Source organism: Delphinus delphis, chromosome 2, assembly GCF_949987515.2.
Source record: "Delphinus delphis chromosome 2, mDelDel1.2, whole genome shotgun sequence".
Taxonomy (NCBI): domain Eukaryota; kingdom Metazoa; phylum Chordata; class Mammalia; order Artiodactyla; family Delphinidae; genus Delphinus; species Delphinus delphis.
The window spans coordinates 38558223-38580637 of NC_082684.1; the positions used below are offsets into that span (position 1 = coordinate 38558223).

A 22415-nucleotide genomic window follows, 5' to 3' on the forward strand; every position below is an offset into this window, starting at 1 on the left:
AATTCATTAGCCTTCTGCCCACAGCCCCTCTACGAGAAAAGATCTGATTGCTTACAAAAATTGATTTAAAAAATAGCAGGTGGTGATACTTTTAGGTGCATATTTACAAAGCTACCCCAAACATACCACCCTGCCATGAAAGAGTTTCTATTTTTTCTCCAAAGGATTAACGTAAACTCAAAAAACTGCCTTGTTCAGGGTCTCTGGGAGGTGAAGTGTGCTACTATGGCTTCTAGGTGAGACTCAGCTCTGTCCTCAGATTACCCCAGGCATCACATCCCCTGAAACACTGATCAGGTCCTGTTCATCAAAGATAACTGCATATACTGGGAGGCTTGGAGGACATGGCTGAAAATACAACAAAATCACGCCAGTTACAGTATCATGAAGTTTCTGAGTCACTGCAGAACTCAGAATAAAATGAAATTACCAGGGTAGAACATGTTTAAAACATGCACAAAATGACTCTGGATTTTAACATAATATTCCCTAAGGAGAAAAAAAACATAGATTGTGACCAAGACTAATCATGCAGCTTTTCCTCTAATTTCCTGTAGTAGAAGTTAAAAGCCAAGAACTGTTACTGAACTTGCATCCTGCGAATTCACAGATGAGCCAAACCCTCCTTGACTCATTCCTGTCCTAACCCCAAGAGACCTCCAAAGAGCAGGGCTGAGCCTCTGATGCCTGATGTGCCTCTGCGTAGAGCTTGGAGCTTTAATTTCCCTTCTGGTCTTTGTTGACCATGGAAACACCATGAATTGTTGCTTTATCTCATATTTTGGTACTCCGTTATTGCTATTGTACGTTTTATTTTATTTTGTTTTGCAGTTTAGAAATGTTTTAATTTTAGGAAGGCAGTGCTGTTGTGCATTTTCAATGCAATTAGAGACATTCTGCCAAGATAAATAAATATCCTTCATACAAGTAACTGTCTTTCCAGATATCCCACAGTCATCCTTTGCAGGTTTTAAATCACGTTCATTCTCAAGGAAACTTTCAAAATAATTTATTCATTCATATTTCTCAGTAAGTTTCCCTTGAATCCCTGCTCCATATTGGCAGAGAAAGTGTGAAGGGGATGACCTGCACTGCTATTTAAGACCCAAAGAGCACTGTCCAGCATTTCATCCTTTTTTTTTTTTTTTTTTTTTGAGGTACGCGGGCCTCTCACTGCTGTGGCCTCTCCCGTTGCGGAGCGCAGGCTCCGGACGCGCAGGCTCAGCGGCCATGGCTCACGGGCCCAGCCGCACCGCGGCATGTGGGATCTTCCCGGACCGGGGCACGAACCCGTGTCCCCTGCATCGGCGGGCGGACTCTCAACCACTGCGCCACCAGGGAAGCCCCTATCCATTTTTGATGAATCACGAGGTGGAATTATCTAGGATTATCACACGATTAACTCTGTTGGCTGACTCTGCTTAGATACCCAGAAACATGGAATGCTCTTCATGTGAATGGTCCTGCTTTCTTCCCTATGCCTCTAGAGACCAGTCAGAGGTTAGCAATTCCCTGGGAGAATTCTCAGCTATGTGTTTTTGCCTTGTATTTGGTTATAGCTTTTTTCTCCATTCTCTAAATGTTTCCTGTTTAAAAGTACCTAACTTTCTTTGCAAGAAATTCGGTTTCCCTGACCTTCTCTCTCTCTCTCTCTCTCTCTTTTTTTTTCTGTTTCTAATGGTCCTTGAAATGAAAATGTTTTCTTGAGTTTCCTTGTTTGTACTTGGGCAGCCTACTCAATGACTCACGAGAATCGCTGGCGACCTGTGGTCCTCTCTGTTGAAGAGAATGCACATTTTGCAATCTGGCCTCTAAACATAGGGGTAGATTTAAAAATGAAGACATAAATGGTTAATTATCTCCAGCATGGTGTCAAACATTCCTTTAAAGTTAAACCTTGATTTTTAATCTTCCGCTTTGGTCTTATGGATGAGTTTGCCTTTATGAATGCAACACTGTTTCTTTAAAGGCTGACCTCAAGTCAAATATTTCTTCTTGAAGACTCTCTACTTTGTGCGGTTATTGCTCATAGGAACCAACACGCCTAATGATGATATTTTTGTTGGCTTCAAATTCTGGGTTAACTTTTTAAAATTTTCTCCTAAAATTGTGAATGTGGTTGTGACTGCCTCTTTACTACCGTTTGAATATTATTTCCTTATTGGTATTCTATGAGCGTTGTGTATGGTTACAGCCACTTCATCTGGTACCTCTCTTATAGACTGGAAATCTTTCAAATGGTTCTTTGCATGTCATGATCAAACATATTATTATTATAGTCTCAGGACCAAATCTCTCATCCTCTCATATGTGTATGACTCAGTTTTTGATTTCCCAGTTTAGTGCTGCCTGGTTTAGGGTGGATGTAGTTACTGCATTCAGTAATTGCTCTTTGAATATAAATTTACTTGGCAGAAAGCAGCCCAGAATTCTCCTGTTAACACGGCTCTGACTTGTGTCTTAGTCCTTTTGTGTTTCCAAAGGAGTCTATTAATTCTACCAAACAACCCACCATCTGACTGAAAAAAAAAATCTGTCAAACTAGCTACTTGATTAAGCCATTAGATTGAGATTACATTACATTGTATATTCCGGATTCCAGGCATATTAGCATGTAGATCAGATTCTTGTTTCTAGGTTATTACTAGTTTGATGGAATATGTTATTATAGTGGCCCATGCCATGTGTTTGAAATGTGGCTAGGATCTATAGGATAAACAGATATAACTCGGGTAATACACCTACAAAACTCCAACTTAATATGCTGATAATGAATAGATTATAGTATGGCGTTGAAGGATGGGAAGCAGAAAAGCTGAGATCTGTCCCAGCTTTGTTGCAACACATCTCTTTTAACTCATCTGGGCTTGAGTTTTCTCATCTGTACAATGAAGGGTTTGGACTATAGCTTCTTCTGTCTCTGAAAAGTTAAGACTCTACCCTCCAATGGAGATCAGCTGCCCCTTCTTGACCTTGGAAGATAGTGTAGACCTTTAAAGGATCTTTGTTGAGATTTCTGTCTTTTTATCTTTGGTTTCAGAATATAGTTTTATTCAATCTTATGGCAGAAAACATTTTTTTTTAAGTGAAATGAACTACCAATCGCCACGAAACAGGGAATACATGATTAATTTGGTGGAATGACATTAACACATTTAGGTTGCTTTGTTCTTCATTATTTTATTCAACAATTAGCTCATAAGACTGCTAAGAGCCTGTGCACCACACAGACACTAACAGTCTCTCTCCAGGTTCTGGTTCCAGGTGAGAGAGAGATCTCCCACCATGAACAAGTTAATCTCTGTGGCCCATTAGGGAGGTGATGGCCTGGGGAACCGTTCGCCTGTTGAGTGCACACATCTGGAAAATTCTCCTTGGCGGAACAAGCATACTGCTCTCAGTTTTTCATCCACATCAGTGAGATGTGAGGAGTGGCTCTTTAGCAAGACGCGACCACACAATAACGTAACAAAACCAGCTAACGGCACTTCATTTATTATAGGGCTAAATGCTCATTATTGTTTGTAAAGGATGAATTCATAACCTCTGCAGAGTTATAGTTTATACATGGTTGATTTCCATTTACAAAGAGAGAAAGTCATTGTTTTCTCTAAATGTCAAGCTTTGACTTACAAAACTCCCGTTTTCTTTTAGGTTGGGGTGTGTGTGTGTGTGTTCAAGAAAATGTTTAGCAACTAGATAGGGGAGGAGGGAAATAAAACTTGAAATGTAGTAGGGAAAGCACATTTCAAAAATTCTAAACAAACAAACAAAACCCCCCAAACTGAGGGGGTTTCGTGGAAGGTCTTAACAGAAAAGACCCACACCATACACTTCTTTTTTAATGTGCTTCCTCCAGGAGCAGAAGGAACTGGAAAAACTGGATTTTTTCCAACAGGAGTGTGAATCTGGAAATTCTTAAACAAAAATTTGTATAATTTCATGCTGCAAAGAGGCACTCTGCTTATGCAATTGAAATAAAAAATAAAGTGCCTACCTGGGTGTTTCCAGAGTAACTGTAAGCAAATAAGACTAATTAGAAGCCTTCACAGTCTCTAATTAAAAGCTAGGAAATAACTCACTCTGCGATACAAGAATCCCTGGATGTTTGGAAGAGTCACTTCCCCAAGGCCAAAGTCCCTGTTGCATGGAGCATACCATTTTGGAAGCAGGGGATCCAGAGCTTGGTACCCATGGACCTAGCCCTGGAATACACATTTGGGACAATGAGTACAGGAAATAGGGAGGGGCAATATTTTAGTACCAGTTGTACTTGGAAAATATCATTTAAAAAGAATGGGAGCTCCCATGGACAAGCAGAGAAGCACTTTCAGTTGAAGTGAGAGGGAAAATTGAGGCACTTTGCTTAAGCTTTGGGGACTTTTTAACACTTAACTTTTTCATGCCCCATGGCCAGATCCTTCTTTGGAATAAAGTTATTATTGGGTGTGGGAGAGAGTGTGAAATCGAGAAAGGAGAGGGGCATGCAATGGGGAAGGGAGGGAGCAGGAAAGTTCACTTTGCTGAATAAAGAATCTTTTAAAATATAGGTCTGCCACATTCTCTCCCCAATCAGTTTGACTGAAAAGCAGAAATACTACTCTCTTAAACACAGTTCATTTGCAATTTTCCATCACAATATAATGTGGAAAAAATAAGGCTGCCTATCAACGTAAGCATATCTGGGGTGAATCTTAGGCAAAAAATGTGGACCTGCAATAATTCAGATGGTGTTTTCTTTCAATCAGTTTCAAAAATTATGGCTCCATATATTTCCAAAAGTTTCAGCATTTTCTTGTATCTCCTTACAGTCAGGCATTCAGAGGTACGTGTTGGTTTTAATAGCTTTGGTAGAAACATGCTGAAATAGGAATGGATATAAAACCCTTTGTCTTTAGGCTAATTTGGTGTGGATTTATAAGGCCTGAGTAAACTGGTAAATTAGTAAATTTCTTAAAATAATACAAATGAATGTAAGACACATAGTAGAACAGCAGATTCAGAAAGAAAAAGAGGTTAGTATTGTATTCCCATGTTTTGTAAAAGACATCAAGTAAGGCCACCAATACAGGAACCGAGTTCTTTTTTTGTTTTTCCTGCGATGATTTCCTATCAGCTTCATGTTCTTGGAGGGGGCGATGAAAAAATGCAAGATGGCCTTTGACTTTGTTTCCTACGTGGTCAGCAGTGGCACTGGCTGGAATCCGGGCTCAGCATTCTCGTAGAGTGTGCAACGTGGATGCTTCTGGCTGGTAGGGAGGATGTGGCAGTTAGCTGATAGTGTGCCGTGTTTGGGAGGGCTCACAGGGCGGGGGAGCAAGCCTCGGTGTCAGAGACTTCCTCTCTGGTCATGCCCTCCTTTTGGCTTGAGCTGGGTCTCAGAGGTTGGCTGCCATTCTTACCCTTAGATGGGGTGGAGGTGGGTCTCAAGCTACCTCAGATAATTAAACAGCAGCTGTGACACTTGGAGCAGTGTTTCTTCTTTTTCTTGGGATGGAAAATGGTGAGGATCGCTTCATCAAAAACGGCTTTGAGACCTTTCTGAGTCAGGGCCGAGCATTCCAAGTAGCACTGTGCTCCAATCTTAAACACAAAAGAGAGAAAGGCATGAGAGGAGAAAAAGAGAGAAAAGCACAGTGGTGTCTGCCCTCTGCGCAGCCAACTGCTGCTGCTTGTCTCACAAACAGCCTGGGGGACAGTTTGGATCATGTCTTTTTCTTCTGCATTTCAATTTGCATCTGCTATCCTGATTTTTGGTATTTTTATATTTTTTGCTTTCTGATATTAATAATAAATGATTGTGAAGTGCTTTTGATAAGCAGCAAATTCTGAAAGTGATCCATAACCATTTATTCCTAAATATAAGAATATAAATAATATAAAAATTGAGAGGATTCAAACCAGTGATATGGTTTAAATATATATAGTGAACAACAGGGTACATGATGTTGTTTTTAGTACCTCATTTGTACGCAGAACATGTAAATCTGGTGCGAGTGAAACATATTCCCTTCTGTATATAGTAGGGCAGAGTATCAACTTGGTTAATAAAGCACAAAGAAAGAGAGTGGGTGATACGGTTTTATAGGTCATTCTTGATTAAAACGCTCTTCTGACAGAAGGTGTCTCTCGGCAAAGTAATATCTGATTGGTCATATTATTCAGTTTTAAGATACATTAAAAGGCATATTTTTAAGCAGTTAAACTCCAAAACACTAAAAATAAAAATCATAAAATGCATTTACTGACACAGACACCCTCCTTATCAGTATACAGTCTATGTGTATTTAAATGAGGAAATATTTTGTGCTTGCTTAGGGCTTTGTTTCAAAGCTTTTGATGATTTCATATTATGATGTATTTGATAATCACAAGATCCCTATGAGAAATATAAAAATTCAGGCCAGAGCCATAGATTCTCATTAAAAAAATTGCAGGGTAGAGCAGACCAGAAGTTGGCAATCAACTTCATGAGATAATTCATGTGAGGGAGACCTGGGGTTTTAATTGCTCCCAAGCTCAATATGAGCTAACAGTTTGATGTGGACCTTTTAATATTAAGGGTATCTGGAGAAATGCTTCTATTATATGCTTTACATTATAAGAATAACTTTGAAAAATTAAAGTGTATTCAGAAGAGGATGGCTGGATGGTGAGCTCCTGGAAACCAACAACAGATAAATGACTAAAACAGGGTAACAAAATCACATGCCGATGAGGGCCAGTAGCTTAGGTAACTGAGCAAAGCAGGGCTGGTGCCAGACAACAGGGAGAGGTAGAGTCTGTGGTGGCCTGTGAAGTAAACACCCCCTCCAGAGCTGGTAGTCTACGCGGCTTAGGCAACTGTTGCCAGGCAGGAACGTTGGTTCATCATTGCCTTCTTTGTATTTTTCAAGAGGACTTGGACATTTGGATTTTAGTTAATATTTACCAATTGAAAAACACTCTATGGGTCAAGCAAGATGCTGATGTGGGATGTCTTTGGCAGCAACCAGCCAGTTTGCAATGTGTGGATGAAAGGGACTGGTGACTTAGCTTAGAATAGAGTGGGGACAGCCCCAGAAGGTGAAAGGTATTGTTTAAGGACATCCAACTAGAAAGTAAATGATCTAGACCTAGAATCTGTGTCACTTGATGTGTGTTCTTTTCCTAGTTCCATGATGGAAACTGTGACGCTCGTCACTCAACACTGCAAGAAGCTGGTCAAGCTGACAGTTAATGAAATGAAGCTGCCCACTTGTTTGAAAGTCCACAGATAAGAAAGCTAAGCATGAGGTAAAACTCTTCTGGTGGCATCCAGATATTATGCACTTGCTTTTTTCCTGTATGGTTAATGGTTACTGTGTGAGCCAAAGGAAAATACTCAAAGAAAAGATGTTAGATATTGATAACTTATTTTATGGTTTCGTTTTGACCATGGTCTGGATTAGAATATGGCTTTTTTATACAATTAAAAACAATTGAATGCAAGAGAGGGATAAAGGATAGAGAAATTTTTCCTAATAATGTTCTGAAATGTCATCTGTTACATTTTGGGATTGTGTTCAGTATTCGATACGAACACATGTGAAAAGCGCACTAATCTAGTGAATGTGTCAACTGAATGAGTGCTTGTCATGTGCTGGCTCTTGTCAGTCATCTTGAAAAAATACACAGAAAGCACTGTGGGGCTGTTCTATCTGGAATACCTCCCCACTAATGATCACAGCCTCAGTTGATTCTGGAAATTACAGGAGAGCTGGGCTGATCTGGGCTCACACGTGGAGTTCTGGACTGTCTGGTCCTGCAAGATGGGCGAGCACACTCTCTCCTCCTCCTGTCCCCTCTCCCCCCCCCCTCACTCCCCCACCCCACCTCGGCCTCCCCCTCCCCCGCCCTCTCCCTCCACCCCACAGTGCTGCTGACAGCGTGTCACAGTTTGTCTTTTGATGGTGCAGGAGGAGTCCAAACTTGTCTTTCCCAATTCAGACATTTCTGAAGATAATGAAACAGCAGAGCAAGGCATTATTGTGTAGCTGGGTTAATATAACATTATTTTGTACTGATAGTTCCAGGAAAAGTAGCAAACAGATTTTGGGTGTGATTTGGGAAATATGTGTGAGAACCAGAACCCAGTTGTGAGGTGAGTGTTGTTAACCATGGTGCAAGGGCTCTGAGGGTCAGAGAGGAGAATTTATTCAGGTTCAGGGAAAAGGCACAGCCATGTTATAGGGACTGCTGAAGAAAAAATGTGTGCCTTCAAAGATGCAAAATGGAAAACCATCCCAAGGAAATACAGCCTCTCTTACAGCAGCAACTTCATCTGCCTTTTGGAGCAAACTGATCTACACAGTCAAATATTTAGAACACATCTGTATGCGCTCAGGATTCACAGATCTTTGTTTAGATACACATGCTAGCAGTCTGGGACATGCTTTACCAAAATGATATGTTTTCAAGAACAAACTGGAGATTGAGAAATGTAAACTGAGAGAACACTTCCCTGCTGACTTTATAATAGCTAAAACTTATTGTCTCAAACGCTGGGAAATTTTTCAGAGGTGTAGAGAACATTTTGAGTCCAACAAGAAGAAATTAGAAAACAGGCAAACAAATTCACAATGACCAATCAAGTGGAAGAAAACCTAGTATTTCTTCCAGATGGTCCTCACGGAGGTGGGACACGTTCTAGAACAAGATAAGGTGTAACTGGAAAGAGTAAAGGTGGAGAGGTCTTCCCAGCTGCAGACGTGTCTGAGAGGACACAGTTTCAACAACTCTAGCTTGCTGAGCTAGATCTCATGGTACATTGGCTCATTCAATCAGGAGGTAAGTCTATCACCATTCTCCTTTGCAGCTCGGATAACTGATGTCCAGAGAGGTTAGGTAAACTCTCTAAGTCCTCACAACTAAGAAAATGGCAGAGATTTGAATTTGTCTGTCTCTTGAGCCAGAGTCTTAACCATTCTGTTGTACTCTCTCTAGCAAGCGTAAAGAAATATGTTTGAAAGAGCAAAACTAACGAACAAATGGAGATGCTGTTATGGGCTGAGTGACGGTAGTGAGAGAAGCAGAGAAGGAAAAATAAGGCAGTTCCTGTAAATGGAGAGAAGACATGTCAGTAGAATGAACAGAGTGGGCTTGTATCTTAAGGAATGGCTAGTAGCAGAGAAGTTCCTTATTTCTTATTTAAGAACTAGGAAGGGTACACGCAGCGAGAGGGCAACTTGAGAGCCAGGCAAAGGAAAAGGAGCCAAATAGCTTGTGAGAGAATTTCCATCTCAACAAATCAACATTATGACCAAATTGCTGAAAGAGGAGAAGGGTTTCCAGGCTGCATGCATTTGCTGCTGATGTTTTTTTCAAGAACTGGCAGAATTTGCCAATCCAAGGGTGGATAATGTGAGTGCACTGCTTGAGTGTAGGTTATTATGGAGTGGTGAGGACTGTGGCTTACTGAAGGGTATATACGTTGTTTAAAAGACTGTTGAAAAGTTGCAGTTGATGAGGAAATGCTGGATAGTGCTGCTGGATGTACTGATTTTTTTTAAAGAAGCTAGAAATGTGTACATTTATATAAAGTTTCCAAATTGTTCAATGTTGACCACTAAATCACATCAAAAACACCTGTGTGTGTTGATCAAAACATTTGTGGGTGAAATTTGGCCCATTACTTGCATGTATTGGTCTCCCTATCTGGAATTTCGTCTCCCCAGTCCCCTAACTTTGTCCACTTGACAAACCTGTTCCTATCCTGTAAACCTGGCTCAGTTCTCAACTACTCCAAGAAATCGTCTCTGAGCCCTCCTCCCCTGAATGTGTCGATCACTCACTCCTCTCTGTTACCTCAGCCCTTTGCGCACCTTTCTGTTGTGTTTGTTCAGTTGGTGTACTTTTGTTTGTCTGTCTCTCTCATCTTCTGGCCTGTGGGTCTCTTGAGGGCAGGGGCTATCTGTCTCTCACCTCTGTAGCCCAGACCCCAGCGGTGAAGTGACTGATTTCTAATGACCATGGGAGAAAGAGGAAATGGCCGGCACACAAAACAAGGAAGGTAGTGGTGACTCTTGCAGTCATGGGGAGGGTACTAAAGACTCCATGAGCATTGATGACAGGATTTTTGCGGCAGTTTTGCTGCTTTTTGGTGCAAGTTAAAAATCCAGGGGGAAACAGGTGCTAAGACAAAGAGTGAGAACAGCAATAAAAAAGGCACAGGGTGGGCTTCCCTGGTGGCGCAGTGGTTGAGAGTCCACCTGCCGATGCAGGGGACACGGGTTCGTGCCCCGGTCCGGGAAGATCTCACATGCCGTGGAGCGGCTGGGCCCGTGAGCCATGGCCGCCGAGCCTGCGCATCCGGAGCCTGTGCTCCGCAACGGGAGAGGCCACAACAGTGAGAGGCCCGCGTACCGCAAAAAAATAAATAAATAAATAAAAAAGGCACAGGGTGAAGAAGAGGGCAGGAGAGGCCCAAAAGAGGCCAAAGACCAAAAAAAGGAAAGATGGTCATGTGCTTTATCAAGAAATACCTTAGGAAGTCTGAGCTTAGAAAATCATGTTTAGGTTGTATCCAATGGAATTGGGAAAGAGAATGCACAAAAGTATCACCTTAGAGCTAAAGTGACACATATTAGGTATCAGTTATTGCCAAATAAGTCCAGCAGCAGTATGGACATACACAAATGAGAAAAGCATGGGAAAAGTAGGCTGAAGATTAAAAATAATGAAGAGAAGAGGGAGGATAAAACAAGTAAAGGGATAACAATGAATATTTATTATAAATTGATATAAAACATTTACATAAATGTAGTTGCCTTTGGAGTGTAAAGAACTGGAAATATGTACAATATGAAAATGTCCTTTATAAATAAAATGTCCTTTGAGACCAAAAAGAGATGATAGATAAAAAATGTTTTGGAAATTGAAAAGTACTGAACAAAAAGATATAAAAAATCTGAACTTGCAAAGCCTTTAAGCTATGGGGAGAACATACACATAAAAATACGGGGCTTCAGTCCATAAACAAAGAAGCCCCAAACCTAAGGGTTTCTTTTCAGATTGTAGGAGGGAAGCAGAAGAGCATGGTGGTTAAAGCACAGTTTCATATCCTGGCTCTGCCACTTTCAAGCGGTGTGACTTTATCCTCTCTGAGCCTCAGTTTCCTTTAGGGAAGTGGAGGTAATAATATATACACCTCAGGGGGTTGCTGTGAGGATTAATTAAGACACAGCATGTAAAGCGCTTGGCATGAAACCCAGCCCACTGCAAACACACCATAAATGTTAGCTGTTATTATAAACTACTTGACAGGAAAGTCAGGGAGCAGAGAAACTTAAAGCATCTCTATAATTACATGAATTGTGATGAAACAAGTTAAACTCTTGCTTGGTTTTCTTCTAAATTGGATTTTGTAAGCTAAACATGATTCTCTCAGTATCTGAGAGCAGTTGCTAGGAGAAACTGGCAAAAGGCAATGAAGTGGTGAACTCAGCCATTGTTCCTAAAATAAATATGAAATGAGATGGGAGGCTTTGGAACAACTTCTCAGAGGGAAGAAACGACTTCCCAAATGAGAAGTCAATCTAGGACACTGACAGGATGGTGGTGAGAGAGAGGCCAGAAGCAAGAGACACAGAAAACAAGCTCCTGCAGAAAGGAGGCCTCCGGGACCTCCTTTTTGTGAAAAATGCCTAGTTGGGAATCACATACAATCATTTATGGAGCTATATATTTATGTACCTTAGGGAGAGAATGGAAGCTGGATGCGTGAAGAAAAGGTAGAAGAACCTGTAGATGTATGCCCATCTTATAGGAGGAAAAACAAATGGTTGGAGGAGAGATTACACAAGGTCAGGTGCATGGGGATGACGTCCACAGGGCTGGCTTAGAGTTGTTTTATTGTGTTATTATCAGCTGTATGAATCAAACGTGTTCATCTCCCTAAGATTCTGTTCCCTCACCTGTAAGAGGAGACCAGGACTATGTGCCTAAGAGGGTGAGCATGAGGCTGAAATAGACAGAGCTTGTAAAGTGCTTAGTGAGAACGCAATGGATGGCTCACACTGCTGGTTCTGACATTACTATCCATAGAAGTAGGAAGCGTTAACTTTATCAAATATTTGTAAGATGTTCTCATATATTGCATCCATAAAACATAACTTTAACCCATTTCTATTCGAGTGTATCACTTAATTTTGTTGCCTATAAGAAAGTTTTAATAAGAGAAATGCATGCATTTTTATTCACAAAGAATCGGTAGTTAATGTTATTCTTGACCTATTTAAAAAAGGGACCCCTAACTCTGCCCCAGGGCATACATTTGCAGGGTTAGTTACTTTAGAAAGTAAAAGAGAAATTTCTGAAACCTCTGGCAGGGCTTGATGGGTTTGTGACTAAATCAATGAGGAGGTTATGGAAATATGATTTATAAACCTCCTCTTGCATATGGTACCTTATCCTCTTATGTGCATTTTAGTGTCTGCCTTTGTACACATCTTGGTGGTAAATGGAAGACAAAGACTTGGTCTGAATCATTTGCCCAACAAAATCACTGTTAAGCTCTTAGGAATGAAGAACGGTCTGTGGAAATTGTTCCAGCTGTGAGCAAGTAGCTATTATCTGTCGAACAGCCACTTGGATTCTCCAACTAGTTACCTTTTGGTCTGTGTTACTCTTTTAAGATGCTGTTTGTGACATAATCCAGCCTCTCTAAGTGGCTGTTCATTATAGGGTGAGAAATACTGAACAAATATAACCCTGCCAGATGCAAATCGAAGTCTCTCCCAGGAAAATCACAAAATGCCTTTTATGAAGTCATTTAAATGAGTCACACAGATAGTAAGCAATGAAATTTACAAATATGTATCTAATGATTCCCATTATTCATACTTAATATGGCAAATGGATAATTTTAGAGGTTGCTAAATCAGATGATAAGTGCTTCAGCTGTTTAAATTCACCAAATTTCTTAATGAAAAACAGACAGTGCTGGCTGACAAGAATGCTAACCAAATGGTCCCTTCCAGCCTGACTAGAATAGAGGGGAGAGTATAAAGCAGAGAGATGACTCTGAACACATTGTATTTTAAAGCAAAAGCCGATGTCGTTTTTCCATTCCAAAGCATACGCAAACTCTTCTCTCAGCATCCATTTAAAATGAAATTCAAATCGGTACCGCTTTTGCAAGCTTCACACCATGCTCATAAGTGAGAGGTTTCTCTTTCATATACAGCAAACGGGCCAAGGTTTTAGGGTCATCTCGGAGATCAATCTGGCAAAAAACACACATGTGATACACTTATTTATTTTTTCAGGCCTCACCAGATGTTTAAAACTGTCACATAATAGAGATGTTTTTCCCTTTGACACCTGTGAATTTTCTTTGAGGAAGCACATACACGTGGCCATGTTATGTCTAAAAATTAGAGTGAGTTCTTTGTAAATGTATACACCAGGCTTTCCTTATAGTTTCCCCTTCAAAGCTATTACCCTGGGAGCTGATTCGAATGATTCTGTAGCTGTTTCAAATGTTTTTGAAATTTCCTGTTTATTTCTAGGTCCCACTTATAGGATATACAAAATAATCAATCAGTCTTACTACTGTACGGTGATGCCTCATTTGATCCCTGGTTATACTACTCATTATCTAATAGTTTATTTCCTGGCTCTGAATATATATATATATATATATATATATATATATATATATATATATTTTTTTTTTTTTTTTGTGGGGGGACAGTTTCCAAACCCAATCTTCACCCTCAAAGGGATGAAGATTTGCCACCTGTGAGGATATTCTAACAAATGTGTTGAAGGCAAGTCCTAAAAAGGGCTTGCTCAAGGAATAAGCATTCATCTTTTCAAAGGCAGAACTACTTCGAAAATAGCATCTGTGTTTGGATTAGGGTTGATAATTTAATTAAATATTTAAGTTGCTTTAAAATCTCACTGTGTGTGTGAACCCATGCATACACACATGGGTGTAAATGTGGGCACATAAAGGCTTGTGTTTTAAAGGAAAAATAATATATTCATATATTAGGGTCCCGTAAGCACATTTCTCAGCTTTACTAATTTGTGTGTGTGGGCATTTTTTTTTTGGCCTTAATTTTTCAACTTAGTGCCCACCAGTTATAAAAAGGATTCAAATCATACAAAGATGTTTACATGTCCCATCACATATTTTCCCACCAAATGGTCAAACACTATCATCTGGAGTTAAGGCAAAAGATTTCATTTAAACAAACTAATAATGATCTTTCAGAGCAGAAGCATGAATTGTATTCTGAATTATGGATGTATTCATTATCTGTCCATACACTCTCTAGGAAATGTTTTCCTTTCTTTTACTTTTTAAAAAATTTCTCTTTGTGAAGCACAATGTAAAATGAGAAATAGAAAGGAGCAGCATATGAAACAGATAATAAAGCTCTTTGGTATCGTTACATTTCCATATGTCTTTGGGATAGTAATTTGGGTTTTAACATAGCAAAGAACAAAATTTATTTAAAACTATAAAAAGCTGGAACAATCTTTAACGCATTTGTGCAACTGGCTTACTGCTGGAGATTCAAACTATGGAAATTTATTAGCTTTCAAAACACTTTAAAGGCTTTTACAATCACAGCTTTATCTGGTATATATCTGTTTTAATGTTTTTTTTAAGATCTGAGAGATCGGGGGCTTAAAGGGAATAGAGAGCAATGAATTTCTGTCTTCCTTTTCAACGGCTGTTCCTGAAGAGTTTTTGTCATAATGAGCCAGTTCTGATTGCTGCGGTCATTTTGACATTCACACCTATTTTGTGACTTTCAAACAATAATGGATTTTAGATATAAAAAATATTAGATAATAAGTGTAATTGACATCTGCACCTCATTCCTCTGGCTCAGGACTGGAGAAGGCTGTCTATTTAAAAAATTACTTTGTTATTTAAAAGCAAAAAGCGGAGAGATTAATTTTTAAAGGCCCCATCAAAACTTCCTGTTTAATATTAAATAGCTTTACTGTCTTTTCAACCATGGGCTAAATAATCATTCAGTTCTTAATAAAGGCTGTTCATAGGATTGATGTATCTGAGACACTCTTCTATAGTGTTTGATAGAATAGGATGTTCAGGAGTTGCGAAAGGGTCTTTTCTTTTTCACAAACCCTCCACTGACCGACCCTCCCTGCCATGCCCGCCTTCGAACCTGGGTCCCTATGAGGACGTAAGGCACGTGAGGCATGCAGTCCTTCAGCTCCGGAACCCACTCCTCCTGGACGTTGTGATAAGAGGCAGGATTTACGACGGAGAAGCAGATCAAAAACACATCCGTGTTGGGGTAGGAGAGCGGCCTCAGCTGGTTGTAATCCTCCTGCGGGAAGAGCAAAGAGTTTGGGCTTTTGTACAGCCGGGGTGAGGTGTGGCCACGTGGTTCCAGGGAGTGCCTCGGGAAAGATTCCACTGCCGTGCCCTTCGACCCCATTCCTTCCCTGACCCTGGAATCTGGTGGTTCCCTATATTACAAGAAGTAAAGGAGCCATCAATCCAGAAAACACCTGTTTGTTCTGTATAAAGATTATGAATTGCCTCCGTTTAAGATGAACTAAAAAAAAAAAACCTAAAAAAAGTTTTTAAAATAGCTTTAGTGAGGTAATTTACATACCATGAAGTTCATCCATTTAATGTGTATAACTCAGTAAGAATTATTGCAATTCTGTCCCTTGGGAATTGTGTTGTATTGAATATGGATTTAAATTAGTGGGCCATTGGCCAAGGCACAGAAATTCTCTCCTTATATAATTGAAAAAATTGCATTGAAATTTAATTAAGAATAAGCTAACTCGAATGCAAAGCAGAGTTGTTGCCAAATCATACACCACAATATTTGAATAAATATATTGTCTGAGGGTTTAGAGCTAAGAATTTGGGGATTTGTTTCTAAAGCTACCTAAAACCCATACTGTGGCCTAATAAATAAAATGCCAGATTAATGACTTTTCCCCAAAGACTTTTCAGACCAGAATATGCTCTAGTTGAAGAGCTCCTGTTTGCATAAGATGTTTATGTATATGCTGTTTTAGTGGGAGACGACAGAGACAAAGAAAAACATTGGATCATCTCAACTTTGGGAAAATGTCAGCAAGTACCTTTTATTGTATGTAAAATGTTTTAGGAGGTTCCAAGGTAAAATCTATTTCATTAGAAGGTTTAATCTATTTTCATAGAATCTGGTAACACATAAGCCCAAAGTAACTTTATGTGTGTGTATACTTTACATGTATATACTATGTATACACACACGTTCTCACATACCACAATATGACAAAATGTTCGTACACACTATGTGTAATTTATATACACATACACACTACACACAGGCACACATACAAACATAGGTGCAATCAAATCTATATGTTCACACTTACACACGTGTACATAGACATGGGCAACATATCAATTCATTTATTAGGGTCTGTCCTTACTACTCTTCCTAACACTTAAAAAAGTTACAAAATTTATATATGCTCTTTGCAAAAATTCAAACTTTACGGAAGTACATAGGGTAGAAGTAAAACTTTGTTCCCATCCTGCACTTGATCTCTAAGAGTTTTTCCTCTCTTCCCAGAGGAAGCAGCTATGTAACAGTATCCTTCTGAACTTTTAATATTTATTTACGTATATAACATACACATGTTTATTTAAAAAAGAAATTGATTATATAGCTCATTGTTGTGACACTTATCTTTTTCAACTTAATAGGTCATGGATATTTAAAAATATTGACCTCACTATCTTTCTGTTGACCCTAATAATGTCTTTATAAAAAGGGGGCGCACACAGCCACGTACACGTATGCCCCTTCCAAGGGGAGGAAGCCCCTTGGAATGTCAAGGGTGGTCATCTCTGGCTGGTAGCCGTGCATTTATCTATCATTTACTTAAGGTGCCCAGCACATAGGGACTCAGTATGCATGGCTGGCACTATTACTGCTTTTAATACTAACAAAATCTAAGCAATTTCAATGCAAGCTGGCAAGGATGCTGAAAAATCCTAAAATCCTAAAAAGTGAACTAAAAGAACACACAAAACAATCAGTCATTGTGGTTGAGTACATTGCTTAAAAACTGATTGGGCCAGGCCTGCGATGGCATCTCAGCCAAGTTGTGCCCATGGCTATGTGTGTGTGTGTGTGTGTGTGTGTGTGTGTGTGTGTGTGTGTGCGTGCGCGCGCGCGCGCGCGCCTGCGTGGTGGGGGTGGGAGTGTGGGAGGGGACAGCTTGTCTCTTGTCAGTGACTCTTCCTCTTTCCACAGCTAGCCCTGAAAGCCAAATCTGTCCCACAGTCTCTCTGCCTCTCTCCTTTCTCTCTGGGACTTTCTCTCTCACAGTAGCTGTGAAGTCCACAAGCCAAGAACTCTCCTTCCCGGCCCATAATCTACAGCTGTTCATGATACCACCTGCTCCCTGCCACTTCATCCTCTCATCTGCATTGTCATAAATGGAGTAGGGGCCGTGTTGTTTTTTTCTCATGCCCCACTTGTACTCTCTCCATAGCAAATATTCCATAAATGCTGTTGACCGATTTTGATGACACCGGTCTGCAGTGACCTGCAGATGAACACATGGTTTTTCTGTCTATCATTTACTGCAGTAGTTTTCATTAGAACCATCCAGGGAGCTTTAAAAACATCCTAATGCCCTGCTAACCAACTACCTGCCTCTACGTTCCCTACTCTGGGACCAGTGAAATCAGAATCTCTGGAGAGTGGGCTTGGGAATCTGGGTATTCTGTTCATTGGTCTGAGGTTGGCATGGAGTTGAGAACAACTGATTTACATCATCTTAAATGTCAACAGAGGATGTATCAGGGGCTTATTACTAAGGGCCAGGCACTCTTTCAAGCTCTTACATGCATTATCTAGTTGAATCCTCACACTAGCACTGAAAAGGTGGTACCATCAACATCTGAGTTTCATAGAGAGGAAGTTAAGGTTTAGAGATATTCAGCACTGGACCAATGTTACAGAGCTATTAAGCACCAGGATGGGGGTATTTAGCCTGAATCCAGCTCTAGCTCTTAATTGTGACCACACGATTTGCTTCAGCCCGGAATTTTAAGGGACAGATTAAGCATTTTCTTGAAAATTCATTTATCCAGGAACCTTAATATGGGTTCATACTTTACCCAAGGATCTAGGAAAAGAAATGTTAGAGACCATGGGGTGGGTATAGTATCTATTTCTACAGAGCTATAGAGAGGCATATCTCTAGGCCTGCATCTACCAGAAATTACCACCAGATGGCAGCAGACACTGTATATTTAAAACCTCAAAGCTTAAAAAAGCACAAATGAGAGAAATGTCAGAACTAGGTAAGTTGGGTCACAACTAGGTAAGCAAATAACTGGTAGTCTGAAAGGATCATGTTTACTTGATTCTTTACCTAGAAGCTCTCAAAGGAATTCTGCTCACATTATGGAAAAGTTAGGAAGACCCCCTGGTTGCTGGATTAACTGTAGGTGGGAAGGAGAAAAGTTGGTTTTTCAATAATTTACCCTCCTGGTAGGTCCAGCTGAGTGACTTCTGACTGTGTCCTTCATTGGGCTTTGTCCTGCTCTGTATTCTGGATCTCTCTTCTGTGGAAACCTTAGTCCTGCTGTATAATTCCATTTAAAAAGATTTATTAATTGCCTACTGAATGTCTAGCATACAGCAGTCAGGATGCTATATGAACTATGTAAGGCGAAAAGAATTGGGGAAAAGCTAGTGGGGGAAAAATGAAAATATGGGAAACAATTCGATTTATGTGAAAATGAGACAGGTGAAGTGTCTCTTGCTTTTAGTAAGCTCTCTGATAATAGAATAATGTAGAATAGTTATTTGACTGAATTGGGAAAATACAACTTCAAGGCTGGAAGAGGTCTTAGAGTTCAGTTAGTGCAGTGGCTCCCAGAGTAGGGTCCCGACTCACAGCACGGGCATCACCTGCGAGCTTGTTACGGGTGCACGTTCCCCGGTGCCACCCAGCCTTCCTGAAGCTGAGGCTCTGGGGGAGGGGTTGCTCCACCTGTGTCCTAACAAGCCCTCCAGGTGACTGTCGTAGCTCAAGTCTAGACACTGAATGATTTAATCAGGACTACAGAGCAAACGTACCTCTAAAGAAGGCTCACACCTAGGCTGGTCGGGCTCGTTTCAGCCCCCGTTTGCCACTGGCTGCAGCTGACACACGGCAGTGGGTTCAGGATTAATAAAAGTAAGTGTCCCCTCAGACTGAGGCCTGGGTGCTGGGAGTTTGGGGGACTTGAATTTGTACCAGATGATAACTCGGGTGATTTTTTTTTTTGCAATGGGGCACGTTTTGTGTCTTGGTTGGATGTGCACATGTTGAGATGATATAAAGGGGCTCTGAGCATTGGGTCGGTGGTTTATTTTGTATTTGAGGCCCGTTCCAATGTTGAAACTGAGAATGGAAGACTATAAGAGTGACTCAAAGGGGGCTTTAAGGGCTAAAGTGGACAAAGAGGCTGGGCAGGGTATGGGGGTGGAGGGAAGGGTGGGATTTGGGCAAGGTAGCCTTTTTTTTTTTTTTTTTTTGCGGTACGCGGGCCTCTCACTGCTGTGGCCTCTCCTGTTGCGGAGCACAGGCTCTGGACGTGCAGGCCCAGCAGCCTTGGCTCATGGGCCCAGCCGCTCTGCGGCATGTGGGATCTTCCCGGACCGGGGCACGAACCCGTGTCCCTTGCATCGGCAGGCAGACTCTCAACCACTGCGCCACCAGGGAAGCCCAAGGTAGGCTTTTGAGTGCTTTCCACCCAACTTCACTCCAAAGGCAGGAGAGTGTTTGGTCTTAAGGCAATCTGGTGTTCTGGGGTAACTGTGGGTGATTATCAAACAAGAAAAGTTCAGGGACAGCCTCAGCCTCAGACGGGCCGAACACCTTGGGCTCGAAACATGCCTGGAACAGCCGCATCATGATGGCACAGTGGGGAGCAAGTGAAACCGTTAGACCAGCCCTTCTCAAACTTTATGCATATTTGAATCACCTGGGGATCTTGTTCAACTGCAGATTCTTATTCAGCAGCGGGCCTGGGGTGAAGTCTGAGAATTTGCATTTGTAACAGGTTTCCAGGTGGTGCTGATACTGCTGGTCCGGGGACCACACTTTGAGAGGCTAGGAGCGTTGCACTGAGCATCCCCTCCCCACCTCCCCACCCCCATACCTATGTTAAATTGGAAATGGAATTCTGCTTCCAAGCCCTGTGGGTTTAATGGTATTTACCCCAGATTTTCAACACATTCTCAATTTCATATTCTCCCATAAGTACACTCATATCTGTCAGTCTTGGTTTGGAAAGTGTGGACAGCACACGTAGGGCAGGAGTGCAGCCTAGTGTTTAAGAACATGGGCTAGGGAGACATATTCTCTGGGTTCAAATCCAGATGGCCTATTGGGTCAGCCAATAGCAAAGAGGAAGGCTCCTGTCCTTCCAGGTTGCCATTAATGAACCCCAGGTGTACTTGGCCTCCCTGCCTGGTCCTTATGTCTCTCTCTTCAGCCCTTGCGGGGGCAGGGGGCAGGGAGAAGGGGAGGAGAAGGGTTTCAGAATCCAGGACAGGTGAAGACGCGTGGTGTGCAGCCCTGGCTGAGTGAGGGGTACAGCTGATGGCCTTCCTGCTTCCCAACTTTCGTGGTTACCAGTGACAGCTGGGCTGCTGTGGTTTCTCAGTGACAGACACCATTCTGTGCTCGGCCACCAGCAGACGGCCCCCGATCCAGCAGTGCTTGTGTGCAGAGAACTCAGGGGTTTATCCTGCTGAGAAGCCAGGCTCCTGACACCAGGAGATTCTCATTCCTCCCTGGTACTGCTGCTAACTGCCACTTTTGCAAATGTTGCTTTTGAGATACGTCCATCCTGGAGTTTGGCCTGAGAGGCCACAATCACAGCAGGGTTTTACCCATGTTGCTCCTGGAGGCCAGGGCCCACGAGAGAAAGAGACAGGGTGTCTTAGTACCAGGACTGGTTCCAGTCTAGGTGGTCGGCTGAGGGGTGGGAGGATGCCTGGTTCAAGGCCGTGACCTGGGAAACGCCCCTCTCGCACTTTGGCATTCCTTAGCTGGCCAGTACCCAGGCTTGTGGCAGTATCCCCACCCCAGCTTCCTGCTCTCCCTCGTGACACACTCTAAAGAAACTGGCCTGCAATCACGTCATTTAAAAGTCGGCTCTCAGACTCTCTGTAGTCAAGCCAAAGATCTGAGCTCTAGAAATCCCTTTCAGAGAGACTCTCCGTAATACACTTAGGAGGGGCAAGAGTCGCACAGGCTGGGTTGGCAGGACCTAAATAGATCTGGTCTACAGACCAGGCCTTATTGCCTCCCCAGTGTGAGCTGAGTGGGTAACATGCCGAGTCACCCTGTACAAAAACCCCTCACTTCATTGCCTAACCGACTGTTTGGAATTCTACCCAACAGATGAACCAGAGTTCTGAAGGCTCTTTGTCTTCAAAAGACTCCACTCAAAGTCCAAGTATCAGTTTGTTTCAGGGGCTTGGGGAGAGAGCTAATGTTTAGTAGCAGCTGCCGTGTGCTGGCCGTGTTTGCACGTGAACTTCATTATAACCTGCCTTCGGCAGATGCTTGGCTGGCTCGTGCAGTGCTGCAAGCGTGTGTCAGGCGAGGCTGGTGGGGCTGCAGTGATGCCTGAGGTGACCAGGTGTGGCGAGGTGGAGGGAACCAGGTCGAGTGATTTTGTCCAGGGCTGGCTTTGAGGGTAGAAATAACGAGTTCCTATCAGTTTATCTTTCCGAACACACGTGCTTCTTGAAGTTGTTTTTGTTCACTCTGAGCCACAGTTAGCTCAGGACAAAGATGAGGGGCACTGCTCCTTGATTCGTTCATGCGAGAAAATCTAATTATTCACAGCAAGATGGAACCCTATAGCCAGATTCAGAGACTTATTTCTTTTTTTGTGGCTCAGGGATTAATCAATTGGGTTTGAGATCGCTGCTCTTCCTTGTTAGGAACTCTGACCAGATGAATAATTTTGAATTAGTTATAGATCTTCCTTAGCCATGTGACCTCAGCAACATTTGTTCGAATATAACTGAGGAGGCTAGATTATCCTCCTTGAGGCTGGCAGTGGAAATGTTGGGACAATGCTTCTAAATTAAATTTGTCACTAAGCCTTATTGGTAGAGTCGTAGAACCATGGGAATCAACTTGGGTAATGGTTATTTTCCACCACATCCTCCTAACATTAGGAACAATGTTTCAACCACCAAAGACTCCCAGGGTCATGATTCTTAAATTTTAATGTGCATACGAATCACCTGGAGATCTTCTTCAAATGCATTTTCAGATTCAGTAGGCTGGGGATAGAGCCTGAGATTCTGCATTTCTAATAAGGTCCCTGGCAATGCTGCTGGTTGGTGGACCAGACTCTGAATGGTAAGGTTCTA

General features: G+C 41.8%; 1 protein-coding gene across 1 annotated transcript in view; it reads right to left on the reverse strand.

The window, feature by feature from the left end:
* Positions 1-3119: 3119 nt before the first annotated feature.
* RHOJ (ras homolog family member J) overlaps positions 3120-22415 on the reverse strand; it is an 82920-nt gene continuing 63624 nt past the window's right edge. Inside the window, exons 3-5 of the mRNA XM_060004438.2 lie at positions 15168-15332; positions 13148-13243; positions 3120-5583 (exon numbers count right to left, since the gene is read on the reverse strand). Of these exons, the coding sequence (XP_059860421.1) occupies positions 5437-5583; positions 13148-13243; positions 15168-15332 (408 nt within the window). The 3' untranslated portion in view covers positions 3120-5436. The remainder of the gene's footprint in view (positions 5584-13147; positions 13244-15167; positions 15333-22415) is intronic.